General features: G+C 42.8%; 2 protein-coding genes and 1 pseudogene across 4 annotated transcripts in view; 1 reads left to right on the top strand and 2 right to left on the bottom strand.

Moving 5' to 3' along the window:
• Positions 1 to 321: 321 nt before the first annotated feature.
• On the top strand, positions 322 to 21,481 carry Cgas (cyclic GMP-AMP synthase). 3 transcript variants are annotated; one of them, XM_085689443.2, is made up of 5 exons: positions 322 to 1,379; positions 7,534 to 7,753; positions 8,821 to 9,063; positions 10,002 to 10,104; positions 20,096 to 21,481. In XM_085689443.2, the coding sequence occupies exons 1-5, from the start codon at positions 540 to 542 to the stop codon at positions 20,118 to 20,120; spliced, it is 1,431 nt and encodes a 476-aa protein (XP_085545569.2). In that variant the 5' UTR covers positions 322 to 539; the 3' UTR covers positions 20,121 to 21,481. The 3 variants fall into 3 exon arrangements, with proteins under 3 accessions (XP_085545569.2, XP_087761548.1, XP_048291669.3); XM_087905422.1 differs by lacking the exon at positions 20,096 to 21,481 and adding an exon at positions 15,821 to 15,882; XM_048435712.3 differs by lacking the exon at positions 20,096 to 21,481 and adding an exon at positions 11,090 to 13,134 and having other exon boundaries at positions 323 to 1,379.
• On the bottom strand, positions 3,117 to 3,306 carry LOC148122240 (Nuclear RNase P; annotated as a pseudogene).
• The window catches only part of Ddx43 (DEAD-box helicase 43), a 28,736-nt gene continuing 23,428 nt past the window's right edge, over positions 16,230 to 21,537 (bottom strand). Inside the window, exons 15-17 of the mRNA XM_085689440.2 lie at positions 19,836 to 19,923; positions 18,575 to 18,706; positions 16,230 to 16,681 (exon numbers count right to left, since the gene is read on the bottom strand). Coding sequence (XP_085545566.1) covers positions 18,593 to 18,706; positions 19,836 to 19,923 — 202 coding nt within the window. The 3' untranslated portion in view covers positions 16,230 to 16,681; positions 18,575 to 18,592. The remainder of the gene's footprint in view (positions 16,682 to 18,574; positions 18,707 to 19,835; positions 19,924 to 21,537) is intronic.

Here is a 21,537-nt window from a genome sequence, read left to right as displayed (position 1 = left end):
GCTACTTAAACTCACATAGGAACTTGAAGCAAGTTCTTGAAGATTTCGTGTGCTTTGAGAAAGCCAAATAAGTTGAAATACTAATTCCAGGCAGTCATCTACCTGTAAAGCTTTTGTGTATCTCTATTTCTCATGAACAAGAGCACCAAATTCCTATTTAAAGTTTACACAGAAAACATTATCAACTTCAAATGTACGAGCGACGATGTCCCTAAATAAATCTCGTAGGTCAGCAAATCTGGCTGAGCGGTAGTCAGTGTTTTCCGTGTCGTTGCGATAAAGGAGGGGTGGGTGGTTTCCCAGCCAGTGGCTCAGCAGGTCCCCGGGAGTGGGTGAGAAAGTTCTCAACTCCTGGACTGCCTCTTCCTGGTCGCGACGTGAGAGCTCACGTGGGTCCCGGAGCCTGCTCGCGGCGATACAGGCGGGCTGCGTTCCCGCCAGATATTTGGGTTTCGATTTCCAGCGATTACCGAGAGTTCTCCTTCCCGCGGTCTTTCCCCGAAGTCGATTCTTCCCTTCCAGAGTTGTGAGACACAGCTATGAAAGGTCAGCGCGAAAGGCCACCGGCGTCGAGCGCTAAGAAGCCGGCTGCGAAGCGCAACACGACCCACGCCGGAAGCTGCGGCCCGCACAGGGGAGCGAGGTCGCGGCGTGCGGAGCGTGACGGGGGCTCCATGGAGAAGCCGTGCACCACGACGGAGCACAACGGGACCGTGGCCGCCCCGTCCCACGCCGGAAGCTGTGGTCCGCAAAGAGGGGCGCGATCGCGGCGTGCGGAGCGTGACGGGAACCCCACGGAGAAACCGTGCACCACGACGGAGCACAACGGGACCGTGGCCGCCCCGTCCCACGCCGGAAGCTGCGGCCCGCAAAGGGGAGCGCGGTCGCGGCGTGCGGAGCGTGACGGGGGCCCCACGGAGAAGCCAACCACCCGAGCGCGACCGGGACAGGCGTCCATGCGCATCACGGACCTACGGTCCTCAGCCACTGGCGCCGCAGGAGTCGCCGAACAGCCCGCCTTCCTGGAGCACCTGCCTCCAGCCATCCTTTACCCCGAACTGCCCGCTTTCCAGGAGCTCCTGCCTCCCGCGCACCCCAAGGCTCCTGAGGTCGCAAAGGGTCCTAGCCGCAGGAGAGGCGCGCGCTCCGTTAGGCAGCTGAGCACGCCTCGGGCGTCCAGGAAGGAACCGGAAGAGACCCCCGAGGGAAAACTCAAGAATGTACTGGAAAAATTGAGGTTGAAAAGCATGGAGATCTCGGTGGCGGCCGACGTAGTGAATAGGGTCGTGAAGCGTCTGCTGACTAGAATGAAGAACCGTGAGTCAGAGTTCAAAGGCGTGCAGCAACTGAACACTGGCAGCTACTATGAGCATGTGAAGGTGAGCTGCCAGGACCTGCTTTGCTGGAGGGGCTCCAGGCCCACTCCGCCTCACTTCCCTCATCTGTTTGGGGTTCCCCACACCCTTGGGTTCATTCACTTCCCTTCTGGAACAGCCCACGCTCTTTTTTTTTTTTTTTTTTTTTTGAAATTCATTCAGTTAGCAGACAGACCAATATCGATTGCTAGTTTCTCCTAACACTCCTCTTTGGAAGAACTCGGCTCCTCCTGAGTTCTGGTAGAGAGGCTATGTGATTGAAAGCAATCAGAGTGGAAGGTCTGATCCCAGTACGGATGATGACCATGCTATAGCTGAGTGAATGGAGTCGCCTGCGGGGGGCCATCCTGTCCCGCAGGAATGAACGCCACCAAAAACGAGAATTCCTTCTCTGGTCACATCTTTATTTGGAGCATTCCCTTGAGGAAAATTGGGGGAAGGGGCGATAGAGCAGGGACGAGAGAAAGCTTAGAGAGAGGAAGTAGGGTCCCGAGGCATCTGCTTTTAAACGGTGGAGCGGCTTGAACGCTGTCCTGATTGGTTAATGCCATTCTGCTGTTCTGAGCATGTGCAGGCAAGGGTGCAGGCAGGGTTGCTCAGCCCCACGTGGCTACCTCCAAACTGCAGGACCACCTGTGCCTCCAGGTGGCTCCCAACATCTCCCCCTAATTATTGTCTTTAAGAGCAATAAGGCAAAACTATTCTTCAATCTGGTCCCCACCTAGACGCAGCATGCCAAGGATATCTCTGCTCCCACCCATCCCCAAGGAGGGAGAAAGGCAGAATAGAGTCAGTCAGAAAATTGTTAAGAGATAAGAGGTTGCACAGGGTGTTGCTCAAGTCGATGGTGTGAAACAGCTGCTCTTGGCACCGCCCAGAAGGTCATCTCTGCTGCCTCCGCACGAATCTTCCACAGCAGGACACTCAGCATCCACTGGGTCATCTTCTTTATCTCTCTGGTCGGTCTCGCTGGCATCCAGATGTATGTCAGCATTCCTAGAAAAACATAAACAAAACTCTCCTCCCAAATAAACATTTAAGAGTACTAAAAACTCTCAGTGTAAAAATTCAGCACAATCAGTACTGGAAGTAGGCTGGTTTTGAACTTAGAGACTTGCATGTCTCCGTTTCAAAGAGCAAATCTTGTTTGCCTGTACCAGCAAAATTTTGAATTAAAATTAAGTGTAAAGAATGCAAGAGAAATCCTTTCTCTGGGGGAAGCTGTCACTGGTAGTGTAGTCCCCCTCTATTGTTTAAAAACCAAAGCAGTTGTCACTGGGAATTGAACTTAGGACCTTTGGAAGAGCAGTCATCTCATCTAACCTTTGGAAGGTTAGATGGCTAACCTCTGAGCCATCTCTCCAGCTCCCCTATTCAGATGAAAAAACCTCTAGGTAACATTGTTTATTTCACCCGTTGCCAGGGGCAATAGGTAATGATAACCAGGTTGACGCGCCTTTATTATGATAATTAGGACCAGTTCTTTGAGGGAGAATGGACGTCGATCATCTGGCTACTTCCTGCTGACAAAGGGGCGATGTTTGGGGGATAAATGTTTTTATCTGACTGAATTCTTGGCGACAAATGTTTTTATCTGACTGAATTCTTAGCGACCTTGGCTGAGGGCGGCGGCAGCGGACGGCGGCGGCAGCAGACGGCGGCGGCTGCCATAGCTCCGCCTCTGAGGCCCAATGTGGCGCGCTCCGCATGGCCCCGCCCCGGGCCGTGCGCGGGCTCGCCGTTTCACCTCAGGCAATGAACTCGCACCACCGGCTGTGAGTCTTTTTCAAGCTCCGGCGAGGGGGGGCATCCGCCCACCCGTGGAGGGGCTTCTCCTGCCCGGTCCGCCCGCGCGCAGAGCCCCGTTCTCTGGGAACTCACCTCCCCGCTCGCCCATGTTGCTATGGAAACACAGTTTTTCCGCAGAGCCGATTCAGCTCCTCTCTGCTTTCTATGGCGCCGCTGCTCACCACGCAGCTTCCGCCTCAGTCAGGCGAGTCCGCTCAGGTGCTGAAAAGGTCCTCCAAAAACCATAGCCCCGCCAGAAGGCCGGGACATATAGCCTCTGATGTCACACGGACTTTAGCCCGCCCGCGACCTGGCTATTCGCAGGCCTCCAGCAAACTCCCCGCCAGCAACTGGTTGCGTCTCCCTCCTGAGTAGCTGGGATCACAGGTGTGCACCACCGTGCCTGGCCCACTTCCGTGTTTCTAATCAGGCATTACCGCTCAAAGGCGGGCCGGCTGCCGCCAGCACTCTCAGCACGATCAAGCAGCTTGTCTTTCTCAGTCAAAAAATTAAAGTTTTTTGTACGTGAGAGCCAGAGACTGAGCTCTCTTAACAAAATTAGGCGAAAATCACCTCCAAAAGCTCTGTGGCTCTTTAAGAATAGGGAAGGCAGTGATCAAGTTTGCCTCCCTACGAGACTGTTGCCTCCAGTCTCTATCAGCGAGTACGCACGGAGGAAGCCGCGGATCTCCCAACCGTAAACCTCGCTTTTTCTCAGCTCCACCTGCACTGAACTTAAGGGATTTTTCTTCCCCGTTGCTTTCTGTACCTTCTTTCAGATACCTTAACTTTGATTTTTTTTTTTTTTTTTTTTTTTTTTTTTTTTTTTTTTTTTTTTTTTTTTGTATTTTCTTTTCTATTTAGGCCTATCCTTTGAAATTCCTTTTTACATTTCTTTTCCTCCCCTTTCTGGGGATTTCAACCGACGTCACTCACCGCTCCATGTTCTCAGAGTTCTGAAATTCAAGGCTCTCTGTGCTGGTGTCTGATCTTGGCTTTTTCTCCCGGGCTTTCTCAGGGTCCCCCGGCGTAGTTGTCAGGGTCCCTCAGCGTCCCGGAGTTTCGAGCACCAGTTGCGGGGGGCCATCCTGTCCCGCAGGAATGAACGCCACCAAAAACGAGAATTCCTTCTCTGGTCACATCTTTATTTGGAGCATTCCCTTGAGGAAAATTGGGGGAAGGGGCGATAGAGCAGGGACGAGAGAAAGCTTAGAGAGAGGAAGTAGGGTCCCGAGGCATCTGCTTTTAAACGGTGGAGCGGCTTGAACGCTGTCCTGATTGGTTAATGCCATTCTGCTGTTCTGAGCATGTGCAGGCAAGGGTGCAGGCAGGGTTGCTCAGCCCCACGTGGCTACCTCCAAACTGCAGGACCACCTGTGCCTCCAGGTGGCTCCCAACAGTCGCCTTTCTTAATCCTTCCCCAAGTATATCTAGATTGAGTCTAGTTATTTCCAGAGACATGGTCAGAATTGTTTACAGCTAGTTGCATGAGGTGGTTGGACACTCAGGTGAGGTTTCTGCGACCTCCTTCTGAGAGAGAGCATCAACAGCCAGCATGCCTAACTCTGGTGATCTTTGGAGAGCAGGCCCAGCTGAATTCCTGAAGATAGTGGCAGTATGGCTCAGACGTGAAACACAATGAAGATTGCAAGAAGTAAATTAATTTAGTAGTTTTATCCAAATAATATGGCAACACTAATCTCAGCAGGGAGGCAGAGGCAGGTGGATCTCTGTGAGTTCAAGGCCAGCCTGGTCTACATAGAGAGTTCTGGGACAGCCAGGGTTCTATAGAGACCCTGTCTCAAAACAAAAACAAAACAAAACAAAAATAATAAAAAGGAAAAGAAAAAACCATAGCAACTTACAGCATGAATAGATTATAAAAACGAACTAATGCATACAGTCCCTACAATAAGGCAAGAAAAAGAAGCCACATGAGTAAGATTGGCAAAAGGGCAAAAAACTATTATGTACAGATGGCATAATTATGTTTATGGACAAACTATTAAAATAATAATAATAAAAAAAGCTGGGCAGTGATGGCGCACGCCTTTAATCCCAGCACTCGGGAGGCAGAGGCAGGCAAATCTCTGTGAGTTCGAGACCAGCCTGGTCTATAAGAGCTACTTCCAGGACAGGCACCAAAGCTACAGAGAAACCTTGTCTCGAAAAAACCAAAAAGAAAAAAAAAAAGAATTAGCAAGATTACTAGGTACAAAACTAATAAACTAAAATGACCTATTTAAAGGTGCTAGCAAGAGATGTGCAAATGAGATAAACATAGCATAAGAACCAGTAGGGGGCAGGAGAGAGACAGCTCAGTGGTTAAGAGTACCGGCTACTGGTCCAGAGGACCAGGGTTTAGTTCCCAGCACCCACTTGGTAGTTTACAACCATCTGTGAACTATCCTGAACATCTGAACTTCCAGGGGATCTGACACCCTCTTCTGGCTTGCACAGGCACCAAGCATGTACATGGTGCAAGGACATACATGTAGGCAAAGCACCCACATAAATAATTGTTTTTAAAGCACAACTCTGATGAAGTCTGTGTGATACTTTTATTTCCTTTAGTCTACTTTACTACTTTATGACAGGGTCTCATGTACCCCAGGCTGGCCTCTAATGCATTGTGTAGCCAAGGATGATCCTACTGACTTACCTCCCTAGCACTGGAAATACGCCATCATCACGCCTAGTTTATACAGTGCTGGGCATGGAACCCAGGCCTTCCTGCACGCTGAGCAAAACCGTCTCCCAGAGCTCTCTGTGGTATTTAATTTGGAAAAGTGTACATTATGATTGTTGTTGAGAACATGAAAAAGAGTTTTATTGTTTGTTTTGATTTTAGATGGGGTTTTACTGTGTAGCCCAGGCTGGTCTCTCAAACTTTTGATTCTCTTACCTCAGTTTTCCTAGGGCCAGGATTATAGGTGTGTGTCACCTCAACACACATTTCTGTGACCACTGTGGCAGGAGGGTGGCTGCAGTGTGTAACGAACATCACTCTGGGTGGTGGCACATGCCTGTAATCCCAGCACTCAGGAGGCAGAAGCAGGCGGATCTCAGTGAGTTTGAGGCCAGCCTGGACTACAAAGCGAGTTACAGGACAAGCTCCAAAGCTACACAGAGAAACCCTGTCTTCAAAAACCTTAAAAAAAAAAAAAAAAGTAACCACAACAACATTTTTAAGTTCATTAAAAAAGTGTTTTTGGTGACTTTGTGTTTTAAGATGGAACCTCATTTTAGCCCTACCTGAATGATAGTCACTAGGTAGACTAGGGTGGTGTCAATTCAACAGAGATCTACCTGTTTTTGTCTCTTGAATGCTGGGATTAACCCCTATTCCTAGGGTTTTGATATGTAAATTTTATTTATATTTTGTTTGTTTGTTTTCTGTGTTGGAACAGTTTGCCAGAGAAGCAATCCAACACTAGAGTTCTTTTTGTGGAAAGGCTTTTATTTAGAAAAATTACTCATATGCTATTTATGTATATGTGTGAGTTTATATGTACCCTGTGTACAGGGACCCGTGGAGGCCAGAAGAGAGTATCATGTTACTTGGCACTGCAGTTACAGGTGGCTGTGAGCTGCCTGATGTGGATGCTAGGAACCAAACTTGAGTTTAAACCTAGCCTGGGCTATGCCATGTGTTCCAGGACAGTCTGGACTACAGAGTAAGACCCTATTTTAAAACAAACGAAACAAACATTATTGCTTGTGCTTAAAAAAATTGAGAGAATTTAATCTACAATCTAAAATCAATAATATTGCTTCTCTCTCTTTTTCCTCTCTCCTCTCTCTTACCCCCCACCCCTCCAGACGGGGTCTCTATATAGTCCTGGTTGTCTGAAACCTCATAAAGATCCCCCTGCCTCTGTCTCTCAAGTGCTGGGATGAAATGTGTGCACCCCTAAGGCTAGCTGGGATGAAATGTGTGCACCCCCAAGGCTAGCTGGGATGAAATGTGTGCACCCCCAAGGCTAGCTGGGATGAAATGTGTGCACCCCCAAGGTTAGCTGGGATGAAATGTGTGCACCCCTAATGTTAGCTGGGATGAAATGTGTGCACACCCAAGGTTAGCTGGGATGAAATGTGTGCACCCCTAAGGCTAGCTGGGATGAAATGTGTGCACCCCCAAGGCTAGCTGGGACGAAATGTGTGCACCCCCAAGGCTAGCTGGGACGAAATGTGTATACCCCCAAGGCTAGCAGGGATGAAATGTGTGCACCCCCAAAGCTAGCTGGGATCTTGCTTTTCACTTGCTTTTTCATATGCGGAGTCTCAAGTGAAATTTCCACCAAAAAATGCAGTTGTTTGGAAATATTTTACAAGAAAATATCTTAATGCTGTTTCTCCTACCCCTTAGATTTCTGCTCCTAATGAATTTGATGTCATGTTTAAGCTGGAAGTTCCCAGAGCCCAGCTGCAGGAGTACTGTGACACTGGGGCTTATTATTATGTGAAGTTCAAAAGAATTGCAGGTGGAAATCCTCTGAGTCACTTTTTAGAAGGGGAAATATTATCAGCTTCCAAGATGCTGTCAAAGTTTAGGGAAATCATTAAAGAAGAAGTTAAAGAAATCAAAGGTGAGATTTTTGGTTTTGCTTCTTGCAGACCAGATGCAGTTTTATTCACATACATTCCTCTCCTGATCTCCGATGGCCTCTCCCTTTTCCGTGCACCCATGAGTGTATCTCTCTGTCTCTTTCCCCAACTTCTCTTTCCCTCTCCCCGCTCTGTGGGCACTCCAGCAGTCTTTACTTGGAGTAGTCTACTGCCACCTCCCAAAGCTCCCTGAACTGACCACCCTACTGTCTCCACATGGACATCGAGCTGTTCGTCTATCTTCAGCAACAGGATCTCACTATGGAACCCTGGCTGACCTGTGTACTACCTGCTCACTATGTAGACCAGGCCGGCCTTGTCCCTTGAATGCTAACATTAAAACCTTACACCAACACTCCCAGCAAGCTCATGTTGAGCTCCCCTTTGCTCAGTCTTTCTTCCTCCTGCTTGTTTTGTTTTGGGAAATAGAAATGTCACCATTTTATAGGACAGACTCCTGCAATCACAGCAAAGGCATCTGCCTTCCTTCCTTAGCTCACAGACTTTGTGCCCTCTTGATTTGAGAATATGTTTCTCTATTTAGAGATGAAGTATTATTAAATAACGCAGGCTGGCCTTGAAAATATTTTTTGGGGGACACTAGGAGTTGCACTCAAGATCTTGTGCATACTGGGCAAGCACTACCACTGGACCATAGCCTGAATCTCGGCAATTGCTCTCACTTCTGCTACTGTGTACTCGCGGCCTCTCTGCTGGACGTAGCTGTGGTCTGCTCTACTCTGTTTCCTGCTGTGATGTGGCTTCTCTCTAAATACCACTTAAAATTCTAAATGAAAATTAGTTACAGCACTCTCCAATCCAAAGTCTTTAGAAATGCTTCACCACAGGTCCTAGATAGAATCCTGACAGTGTCTCCAGATAGTTATTGGTTACATGCTAAAACAATGTGCCTCATGGGGTGTAGTTGTATATTGAAGCTGATGTTAATTGGGGCTTAGGCTTTGGATTTTAAATTATAGTTCTGTAAATTTTCCATATTTCCAGAGAAAATTGATCAACCCTTTCTTTCTTCAATATGTGTAAACAGATATAGATGTCCATGTGGAAGAGAAAAAACCAGGAAGCCCTGCTGTAACACTTCTGATCAGAAACCCGGAAGAAATATCTGTGGATATAATTCTGGCTTTGGAATTAAAAACCTCCTGGCCTAATAGCACCGAAGAAGGACTACCCATCAAAAACTGGCTTGGCACAAAAGTTAGGACCAATTTAAGACGAGAGCCTTTTTATCTTGTACCTAAGAATGCCAAAGTTGGAAATCGTTTTCAAGGTTTGTTAAATGTGAAGATCACTGGGAAGAATGTAAAAGGATCATTAGTGTTACATACAAAGGCAGCACGAGATCAACAGTCCACGGTGTGCAGGCGTTTCCAGAACCATCAGACTAAACAGATCACAAAATGAGCGTGGCTAGCTAGGATTGAGAAATGCATGGCTTTTGTACTATTGCCAAGAGGGGAGCAGACAGAGGCAAGGGACGGAGGAACAGGAGATTCGGGTCATCTCAACTACATAGTGAATACTAAATTGTGTTTCTTTTTAAGCAAAGACAGTGCTGCTTGGACTCACACTATTGTGGTTCTGAATCTCAAGGCTTTCCCTTGACCAGCTCTGTGATCTTGTGTTAGTTTCGCAGCCTCTTTAAACCTGCTTAGCAGCTCATCTATCTGTGCAAATCAAAGCTTCTTGAAAGATTCTGGGGGAGTTAAACCACCAGAGAAGCAAAATATTAATGACATGAATTTAACACAATATAAGAGATAATATATCTGATCTTGGCTAAGTATATTAAGTTTTGAACTTTGAATTTTCCTCATTCCTAAAAAAAATTTATTTGTTTATTTATTATGTATACAATATTCTGTCTGTGTATGTCTGCAGGCCAGAAGAGGGCACCAGACCTCATTACAGATGGTTGTGAGTCACCATGTGGTTGCCGGGAATTGAACTCAGGACCTTTGGAAGAGCAGGCAATGCTCTTAACCACCGAGCCCTCTCTCCAGCCCTGAATTTTCCTCATTTAGACCCACTTTTGGTGTATAATATTTATTTTAATAATTACTTTTTGTATCCGTTCACTTCTTTTGGTCTGTCTTCCTCTTAAATGTCTCCAGAATGATATTTTAGTGTAGGATCTAAATGTAAATATTGTATTATTTACATGTGGCTTCTTTTAGTAAAACAGCTGTTTTTCTTTCTGAAATTAAGGCAAGACATGGCGCCTGTCTTTCTCTCACACTGAAAAATACATTTTGACAAATCATGGGATAAACAAAACATGTTGTGAAGCTGGTGGAGCGAAATGTTGCAGGTAATGTCCTTTATTTAAACAGAATATTGCCTATGATGTTAACATTTAATGTTCTCTTGGCGCCATAGCCCAGATGTGAGGATGATTATTGCTGGCCTGGGTTGGGAGAAGGTGGTGCTGGGATGATTTAGGGTAGAGATCAAGGGGAAAGGAGCAATGGAGGAAGGGAAGGAAGCAGAGGAGGTATGTATATATACATATTATATCAACATAATATTTATTATACTCTTTTTAAAGTCTTTTTTTTTTTCCAAGACAGAGTTTCTCTGTAGCTTTGGGAGCTTATCCGGGAACTAACTCTTATCGACCAGGCTGGCTTTGAACTCACAGAGCTGCCTCTGCCTCCCGAGTGCTGGGATTAAAGGTGTGCGCCACCACCACTTGGCGCCAGTGTTGATCTTGAACTCATTGTAATCTTCTACCTCAGCCTCCCAAGTGCTGGGATTATAGGCATACACACTATAACTGACTGAGTAGATTATTTTCATGATAGGTGAAGAGGCCAAAGAGTGGTTCTTATTGGATAGTGGTAGCTGCTCTGGCAAGGAGTAGTTTTGTTGCTGTTTAGGAACTGACTGCCTAAACTTTAAATCACACTAAGTGGGTCATTTTTCTTGTTAGAATATACACCATCAGGAAGTGAGACTGAGCCAAGGGTGGTGGTACACACCGCAATCCCAGCACTTGAGAGGGGGGAAGAAGTAGGAGCTGAAGGCTAGCCTCTGTTACATGACAAGTTTAAGGCCAACCTGAGCTATATGGGACTCTGCCTCAAAAACCTGGAAATAAATAAAGAAGGAAATGCATTTAAAAAGGAAAAAAGACAGACAAGATGGTGCACATCTTTAATTCCAACATTTGTATTTGGGAGGCAGAGGCAGGTAGATGTCTGTGTGTTCCCGGAAAGCCAGGGCTACAAAGAGAGACCCTGTCTCAAAAGATGCAGGTTGTAAATAAGTAAAAATATCTTTTTTTAAAAAAACAGGAAAGATTGTTTAAAATTGATGAAATACCTTTTGGAACAGTTGAAAAAAGAGTATCAAGAACTAGATGAATTCTGTTCTTACCACGTGAAAACTGCGATCCTTCACATGTGGACTGAGAACCCACAGGACAGTCAATGGGACCCCAAGCACCTCAGCAGATGCTTTGATAACTTTTTGACATTCTTTGTTGAATGCCTCAGGACAGAGAAACTGATGCATTATTTTATTCCAAAGTTCAATCTCTTCTCTCAAGAACTAATTGACCAAAAAAGTAAAGAATTTCTGATAAGGAAAATAGAATATGAAAGAAACAATGGATTTCCAATTTTTGACAAGTTTTGAGATTAATGCATTTGTCTATGTGTTATAATGTGTTCTTGTGAGTATGTGTTTAGAACAGAGATTGATGCCAAATGTCTTCCTCGATCACGCTTCACTTTTTTGAGACAGTCTGCCTTTGAACCCAGAGCTCATGGAGGTGTCCAGGGTGATTAGCCCGTGAGTCCCACGATTCACCTGTCTGTGTTTCCCCAGTCCTGGGATTATAGATGAACATTATCTTTATAGCTTTTACGTTGTTGCTGGGATCTGAACTCAGGTCCTTATGCTTGCAAGGCAGGTACTGTATTCACTGAGCCATCTTCCTAGCCTGAAATTATATTTTGAAATGAAATTGGGTTAAAGTGCCTTAAGTCCATTGTGGTGGTGTATGCCTTTAGTCCCAGCACATGAGAGGCGGAGGCAGAACAATAGCTCAGTGTAATCCTTGGCCTGGGTTACCTGAAACCTACTTAAAACAAAGTATGAAGGGACTTGGAGAGATGGCTCAGTAGTGAAGATCACTTACTGCTCCTTCAGGGGACCTGGGTTTGGTTCTCAGCACCCAATGGCAGGTCATAACTGTCACTCCAGTTCTAGGGAATCTCGTCTGACCACTACAGGATCCTGCTTGCACCTGGTGCTCACACATAAACACACATACAAAATAAATATTTTTTAAAAGTAGAAAACCTAGAAAATGAGACTGTGATATGATCCCTGATATGTTAAGTGTGTTGGCACTTGAGAAGCTGAGGTATGGGGGTTGCCACGAATGCAAGGCCAGCCTGGGCTACAGAATAAGATCTTGTCTCAAGAAACAAAACATCAAAAGCCAGCAGTAATCCCTGTGAGTCAACATGAGGTTTGGCCTGAGTCTGCTCATCTGTCCTGACTTTGAAAGGTACAATGGTTTTGTTTTTCTTTTTTTGGGTGCTGGTCAGAACCTAAGGAGGCTTACCTGGTATTTGTGCTTCCTTTCTCTTTCTCTTGAAGTTCCCCAACCCCTCGACACCGCCCCCCATATGGCTGCTTGTCTATCATGTGGCTCATGGTTTCTTTGAATGCAAAGCAACCCCCCCAAATGTGATTCTAATAACTCAAAATTTCACAACGGTGAATAAAATGAATACAATTATTTAGTTCTCATTTTTTCATAAATTCACTCAAATATCAAGATTATAAAGAAAAATTAAGTAATGAAAATGAAAACCTTGCCATTTTGGAAAACATACCTCTCCAATTAAATGCATTAAGTACTTAATGAGTATCACTTCTCACCTACAGTCGTGATACAGAAGTCTACAGAAGGTTGTGGGAGACCCTAATGGTTGATTTAGGCTTTGTACAAATACAGGAAATAGACATGGAAGCCATGCCTGGTTCTGTCCTGTGTCCTAGGGTAGGAAAGGAAAGGAAAATTGACTTCTGCATCATCTCTACTTCAGGTCCTTTACCATGTGCGTGTATGTATGTAATTTATATTTTATTTATTTTTGTTTCATATGTGTTTCTATGAAATCAGTGGTACTCAGCGCAGAGAAATGGGTGTGGGACTCCTCTGCATTCAAGCAGCAGTCACCAGGGTACTTAGTGCATGGATGGTCGCAGGAGCCTCGTCCTTGTCGCTCTGCAGTTGTTAGTTCCTGTATAACAAATCATGCCTACCATATGTGTTCTCTTTACTTTTTGGTATCTTACAATAAATAAGATTTAAAAGTTTTAATGTAGTTGACTTTATCAGTCTTTGCGCCTTGTACTTAACAACAGTAGGTTTGAATGCCATAGAAAAAGTCAGTGTGGGGAGGAAAGTTTTGAGGACAACGAACAAGAATGCCAGACGCCCCCCCCCCCCCCCCAAAAAATCAAGCTCTACTTAACATCTTCAAATGTATCTTTTTCCCCCACTCCCGAAAAGAAAGATACACAAAGCCCTGGATTCAGTTTCAGGCACCTAAATATGATAAAAATAAAACCAGAGGCCTTGAACTTCAGCTCCCTTTGCCCCAGCCTCACCAGTATCTGGGATTCCATCCATATACTTACTACCAGGCTGGGTTTGTACCATTCTTTTGAGTTCAACTCATGCTTAGATTTTGGAAAACTAGTTTCTTACTGTTCTGATGGCTTTTTAAAGCACTTTAAGGAACAACTTTATTGAAATATCATGCACCCAACACAATTGATCCATTTGAAGTGTACAGTTCCATGGTGAACCTGGTCTTTTGTAAAAACAGTAGTGTTCCTAATCACTCACCCATCTTTCCATTCCCAGCAAGTTCTCTTGACTATAGAGCCATCTTCTTAGCTCCAAATTATTACCAGTTCACTTTCAATGTGATGGTTGCAGTTTGTTTGTTTTCTGTTACAAAAAGGGATAAAACTTAGGACCACATACATGCTGGTCCAGCACTTTACTCCCTCAAAAAGTGTGTTTTTCTTCTCTTTTTTCCTCTTTCTTTTGTTTTGCTTTTTTGAGGCAGGGTTTCTCTGTATAGTCCTGGCTGTTCTGGAGTTCACTTTGTAGACCAGGCTGGCCTTGAACTCAGAGCCCTGTGCCTCAATTCTGGTATTAAATGAGGTAATCTAGTGGTTATTGGGGCTCTGACTGTTCTCACATCATCCCAGTACTTGGGTGCAGGTTCTGTAAGACCAAGTGATAGAAATCTGCCCAGTGCCCAGATTGTACAGTTGTCACTCTTGTTTAAGGTATGGTTTATACAGCTCATTAAAAAATGTAACACATAATTAAAAATTAGATTAATAGTCATTTATAATAGTCAAACTTGTCATGTTAGTTTTTCTAGATATACAGAGATATTTCAGTGAGATAATCTTCAACACTTCAAAGACCTGCAGAATATGGCATTTAAAAGATTTTAAGAACTTAGACTTTTCCTGACAGTGAGACATGTCTGCTTCTGGCAGCACCAACTACTTTAGAAAGGTTGATGGGCATGGAAGAAACTTGTTATGGAATTTGCCTTTAATGTGCCAAGACTAGCCATTTGGGCAAGAAATTGTTCTTGCCTGGACTGCTTGACAGTATGTTGTATTAACTGGATGTGCAGGACCCACAGAAAAGTGACTGCTGAACTTTCCAAAAGATGGGTTCCTGCTTCACAAAAGAAACTGCTAGACATTCTGCAGGAATGCAACTGACAAACTTTGCCAGTATAAGGCAGAGAACAGCTTTTAAAATTTCCTACTTCTTTGAAATGTCTGCCAAGATGGGCAGTGGTGGTACAGACCTTTAATTCCAGCACTCGGAAGGCTGAAGCAGGCAGATCTCTGTGAGTTCGAGACCAGCCTGGTCTATAAGAGCTAGTTCCAGGACAGGCTCCAAAGCTACAGAGAAACCCTGCTAGATACTCTGGGCCTATAAAGATGGATGCCCCAACGTTACAGATGAACTTTGGGTGACTGTTCAGGTGATGAGATATCTCTTTCGTTTCTAGAAATTTGGAAGTTGCTTACAATGCACTTCCTGTTTACTTAGGTAATATATCCTTCAGGGGTCTTTGAAGACTAGATAGTTCTAATTATAGTTTTCCTTAGTTATGGTAAAAGATAAATTAGATATGAAACTTTAGATTCACAAAGAAATACTGCAACTAATTCTTGCTTGATACCAACTTTGTTGTATGTAATTTTACTATGTTAAAAGTTAAAACTTTCCTTTTTATTTAGACAGAAAAGGGGAAATGATGAGGGATTCCCCTCTGTATGCTATGAATGTTTCATTACCAGTGGTTAATAAAGAAGCTGTTTTGGCCTCTAGTAGGGCAGAATATAGGTAGGGGGAAAACTAAACTGAATACAGAAAGAAGGTGTAGTCAGGCTGATGCCATGTAGCTGCCGAAGGAGAAAGATGCCAGAATCTTACCAGTAAGCCACAGCCTCGTAGTGATACACGGATTAGTAGAAATGAATTAATTAAAGATGTAAGAGCTATCTAAAAATATTCCTGAGTCATTGGTCAAACTGTGTTGTAGTTAATATAGTTTGTGTGATTATTCAGGTCTGGGTGGTTGGGAAACAAAGCGCAGTCTCTGTTTACAGATATGCATGCGCAAGAACAACATGCATTTGATTCAGTACTATCCAGTTCCAGGCATCTACTGCGGGGCTTTGAATGCAGTCTCCTCAAATAAGGGACTGTTTGTAACTGTCACATTTCAAAGGGTACCTAAAAAAGGAAGCCGTTTAAAATGACAGGCATGTAATCTCAGCACTCAGGAGGTCAAGGTAGGAGGATCAACAGTTGACAGTCATCTTAGGCTACACAGCAAGTTCAAGGCAGGCCTAGGACACATGGTACCCTGTCTTGAAAACCTCAAATTTACCTGCTACTTGCGTATTTTTCTGAAGATTCAGCTGTTGATTTCTGATGGTTTCCTTGCTCCTATCAGGCTCTATTATTATCTTGCCACAGAATCTCAGCAAACACCGGATGAATAATATAGATGTGAGTATGGCCTAACACCATCATGCATAATACACAAATATACAGACACAGATTAGAGCTACAATAACCCCAGGGCTCATAAACATTCAAGTAACTGTCATTTACAGTGGAACAGGTAACACAAAACCATAAGGGGGCAGAAAACGAATGAGACCGAAGAAACGTTAATGCAAACGCTGTTTGATTTTCCCAGGATGTCAGCCTAAGTGTTATGTGTTGAAATGTAAAGAGGGACAAATAGCTCACCTTTTCTCTGTTAATTGTTTCACACTTCCAGAAGGGGATCTGTGCTTTTCTGAACATAGTACATCCAGATAACTGTTTGTATAATATAAAACTAAAATACCATCCAGAAAGAAAAAAGTCAACTTTTTTTATTGCAAAAATCCACAATTTTGTTCACAGCATCTTTTCAGTGCATGATAACATCTGAGCAAGCATCAGACTCTTCACAGATGCTGGTGCAGCAACATTACAGGTGATAATTGTCTTCTTGTTTTTGTCTTCTGCAGAGCTGAGGGTTGAACCCTTGATCTTGTACATGCTAGGCAAGCACCCTACCACTGAGCTACATCTTCAGCCCCAAAAGTTCTCTTTTTCAATTAAAAATATAAATAAAATCTTTTAGTACTACCTTAATGACAATGAAAAAAAGTTAAACAAAGTTAAAAACTATTGCTTTTTATTAAAGAAAGTATAAAACATTGAATTCTACATTTATAAACACTATTATTTTAAGAATCAGCCAAGTCTCTTCACATTGATGTACGTTTGAACAATTCCACTTTGAATAAAATCTTGAATCCTGAAAAACAAGCAGGGGAAAAAAGTTACAAATTTCTTTTTTGTTGTTTGTTTTGCTTTTTTGAGACAGGGTTTCTCTGTATAGCCCTGACTGTTCTGGAGCTTGCTCTATAGACCAAACTGGCCTCGGAGAGCTGCCTGCCTCTATGTCCCAAATGCTTATAAAGGCATGTACCACCACTGCTCAGCTCAAAATTCTTTCCAGTTTTCAAAAGGGCAGTATGATTACATCATATAAAATATATATCCAATTATTTTCAAGTGTGTAGTTCAGTGCTGATAACTATATTCATTGTTGTGCAATTTCTATAGTCTTCAACGTACAACATTCAAACTCTATACTCATTAAGCAGTATCGTCCACTTTGCTTACCTTACTCCCACTCACCCTTGAAAGCATTATTTTGTCCCTGTGACATTTCTTTAAGACAGGGCTTCAGTAAGCCCAGGCTACCCTAGAACTGCTGATCCTGCTGTCTTCACTGGGATTTCATTATTTTACATGCCTCATACTAGATTCATATATAGTATTTGGGTTTTTTTTTGCAGCTTTTTCATTTAAAGCATAATATCCTCAAGATTCACTTTGATTGCAACAGGCCACAAGCCCTTTAAGGTTGTCTGTCCACTGTTATCTATGTGATGCACTGTATTAACTTATTTTTGGACCTTTGGGTTGTGTGGTTGGAAATTTATTTGGGCTGCCAACCAGCTCCTAAATAAAGACACAGATTTATTATTAATTATGAATGCTCGGCCTTGGTTTAGGCTTATCCCACTAGCTCTTTTAATTTAACCTGTTTAATCCATGTTTGCCTCAGGGATTTTTACCTTTCTTTATTCTGTATGTTATACTTTCCTGCCTCCTCCATGTCTGTCTGTCTGGCCCTTGACATCTCTCTGGTTTCTCCTTTTCATTCTTCGAACCTAAATTCTTCCTCCTACTTACCCTCCCTGCTCAGAAGTACCACCTATACCTCCTCCCTCACTATTGTTTAGCTTTTTATTAGACCAATCAGGTGCTTTAGGCAGGCAAAAGAGCAATACTATCTTTACATAATTAAACAAATGCAACACATCTTTACATAGTTAAGAAAATATTCTGCAACATAAACAAACGCAACACTAGTTTACATAGTCAAACAAATTCAACACATCCTTGAATACTTAAAAAAAATTCCACAACAAGGTTCCTTCTAAGACAGTAGAGTTGTTTTTAAAGTATATGCTCTGAAATAAGAGCATACATTTTTGAGGTCCTGCTTCCTGTTCATTTTGAATATATAGCCAGAAGTAGACTGGTGACATCAGATTGCTAAGGAACACTATGGTGTTTTCCACAGGAGACAAATCAATTTACAACCTCACCAACAGTGAACAAGATGTCCAATTTTTTCATGTGCTTGCCAAAACCTGATACTTTTTGAGTTATTTGATAAATATATAAATTACTTCTGGGCTGGATATTCTGTTATGCACCTGTAACCCCCTAGCACTCAGAAAACTAAGGTAGAAATGCAGAAAGGTTGCGGGTGTGAGGCCAGCCTGGGTGGCATATGTCTAAAAAAAGGTTTATTAATTAGACTTTGGTAATAGGTGAAAAAGTAAGAATTCATCATTTATTATGTTAGCAGTTCTTAGAAAGTATCCTGACTGTAATACATACACCATCTGAACCTAGTTTTGAAGGACAGAGTTTTGCTGGTTGTGGTAGTGCACACCTTTAATCCCAGAATTCGGGAGGCAGAAGCAGGCAGATCTTTGAGTTTAGAACCAACCTGGTCTACATAGTGAGTTCCAAGACACCCAGTGATACAAAAAGAGACCATGTCTCAAAAAATAAACAAAACAAAAAGAAAGACAAAGATCTGAATGTCTACACCATAAAAACTTACCTGTAGCACACGAGTAAATTAGTGAAACTTCTGTGGCTTTCCTTGAGGTTTCCCCATTTTTTTTTCCATCTCTCTTTTTAGTTTATTTGCTTTGTATCTCTCGGCCATTAAGACAAGTTCCTCTGGGATACTCTGAAATTATTAAATGTGTTATTAGGATTCTGACTTCCTTTCTACAATATGCTGGATAACTTTTAAATTGTTTCAGAGAAGCCCACAATCACAAGACATCTTTCAAAAAGAGAAAAAAAAAAGGAAGGAAAAAAAAGGTCTTTCTTTGCCAGTTAAGTCCTAAATATATCTAAGCTACAGAATCATGTGCTCATCCTTCTACTCTGTTTCTATTGTTTCCTAGCTGCCTAACAGTTCCTTTAACACATTTTTTTTTAATTTTATGTGTATGACTATTTTGCCTACATGTATATCTATAAACCACTTGTGAGTTTGGTGTCTGCAGAGGCCAGAAAGGGGATTCTTTGGAACTAGAATTAGAGATGATCATGAGCCATCATGTGGGTGCTGGGCATTGATCCGGGTCCTCTGGAAGTGTGCTTTTAATTGCTGAGCCATCTCTGCAGCTCCTTCACGTTTTAATAACTTTATATTTGATTTTGTATATGTTCAGGTTCAGCCCAAGGACAACTCTTGGGAGTCAGTTTTCTCCTGCCACACTAAGGGATCCGGGGATCAAATTCAGGTTGTCAGCCCTACATGTACATGCCTCTACCTGTTGAGCCATCTAAATGACATATATATATTTAATTGAATCATAAAACAGTAGCTTTCTACTATATGGCTTTTTTTTTTTTTACATCCTTCATTTTGGTCAACTCCTCTCTCTCAGTCTGCCTCAGTCTGTTTTTTTGAGACAGGTTTTTCTCTGTGTAGCTTTGGTTGTCCTGGAACTCACTCTGTAGACCAGGTTGGCCTTGTACTCATAGAGATCCACTTGCCTCTGCCTCTCAAGTGCTGGGATTAAAGGTGTGTGCCACCACCATCCGGCTCCAACACCCCCTTTAATGGTATCATTTCTCGTGTATTCTGTCTCACCACTGACCCTAGAGTGTCCCCACGGCTATCTATTGCTCACTCATGTCACATTCCCAGTCATATACTCCCATAGCTCACAATCACTGCCATGTCATAACCCTCTTACTAGTGTTTTGTTATATACCTTACTTGCCAAGCAGGCCTTCAGTACCTGACATAATGTATAACTAAAACATTAATATAAAAATTTCTATAAGTTGCAAATTCTTACCTGATTTGCTCTTTCCAGAATATTAATCAATTCAGTGGCAACCCTCCAATCATTTCTTGTGATAAGGGTAATTGACATACCAGTTCGCCTTTAAGAGGAAAAAAGTTCACATAATTTATTTTATACCATATACTCCTAATTTGGTTAATACAGAAAACAAGAAAAACAAGAAACCTCAACCTTTACACGTATGTGTTATAGAGTAAATATCACATGAACTGCAATTTAGAATCTAAATAAAGTCATTTCTTTGCATTCAGTGGAGTTGGCTCCAGGACCCCATGAGGACATCAAATCAGAGGATACTCAAGACTCTTCCATAAAATGGTATCACATCTATGTACTGTCCTGAATAATGTAAACCATACCTAGATTATACTTACTATATGTGTACATACACACTCTACAAAAACAGATGTTATAATTTTTTTTATCTTGGTAACAAAGACTAGAAAAAAATCTGTTCACCACAGGTAATTTTTTTTAAATTTATTTACTTTTTTATTTTAATTTTATGTACAATGGTGTTTTGCCTACATGTATGTTTGTATGAAGTGCCAGATGCCCTGAATAGGAGTTATAGACAGTTGTGAGCTGCCATATGGATGCTGGGAATTGAACTCAGCATCTAGAAGAGCAGCCATGGATCCTACACAGGTACTTTTTAAAAAAATATTTTTAATTTATGGTTCATCAGGTCTGAAACACAGAAATTCTGGGTCCAGAAGGCTGGTGGAATTTTCAGTTACTTTAAAAACAGCCCAATGATTCAACAGGGATAAAAAAGTACTCTTCTCATGTTAATACAAATCTGAATACTTTGTCAATAACAATAAAAGTAATGGCTGAACACATTTACTGCTGGAATACTGCAGGCTTAAAACATTAGCACAAGGGGGCTGGAGAGATGGTTCAGCGGTTAAGAGCGCTGCTTGCTCTTCCAAAGGTCCTGGGTTCAATTCCCAGCAACCACATGGTGGCTCACAACCATCTATTTGTAATGAGATCTGGTGCCCTCTTCTGGCCTACATGCAGAATACTGAGAATACTGTATACATAATAAATAAATCTTTTAAAAAAACATTAGCACAAACAAGTACATACTTGGAAAGCTAAGACAAGAAGATCACAAAGTTCAAAGCTTGCCTGGGCAACTTAGTAAGACTGTGGGGTAGGGGTGTGGTGGGGGGAGTACAAAGAGGCCCAGGGATATGGCTTAGTGATAGAGCACTTCCTAGTATGTGAGGCCTTAAATTCCAGCCCCGGTACTGAAAACAACAAAACCCCCAAACACACAGGAGTTAGAGAGATGGCTCAGCAGTTAAGAGCACTGGCCACTCTTCCAGAGTCTTGAGTTCCCAGCAACCACATGACCATCTATAATGGGAATTCTACACTCTCTTCTCATGTGCAGATGAACATTCAAATAAAGTGCTCATCTATATAAACAAATCTTTTAAAAAGATGAACAAAATTCTAAGTAAGAACAAAAAAAAAACCCCACACAAAACCTATGGACAACAATTGAAAAAACTTAAATTACAATCATGGCGGGATCTAGTTCATTCAGATAAAAAGGGATAAAAGAGTCAATAAGGGTCTAGAGAAGAACAGAACATATACAAGAGAATAAAATGGGTTTCTGCAGGGAGAGAAGGGAACCCAGAACTGGCTTCTCTCCTGGGCTGACCCCCTGGCTTAC

Source organism: Myodes glareolus, chromosome 4 (assembly GCF_982192425.1).
Source record: "Myodes glareolus chromosome 4, mMyoGla1.1, whole genome shotgun sequence".
Lineage (NCBI taxonomy): Eukaryota > Metazoa > Chordata > Mammalia > Rodentia > Cricetidae > Myodes > Myodes glareolus.
Note: the sequence above shows the minus strand (reverse complement) of the source record. Positions and strands in the feature narration are given on the sequence as shown.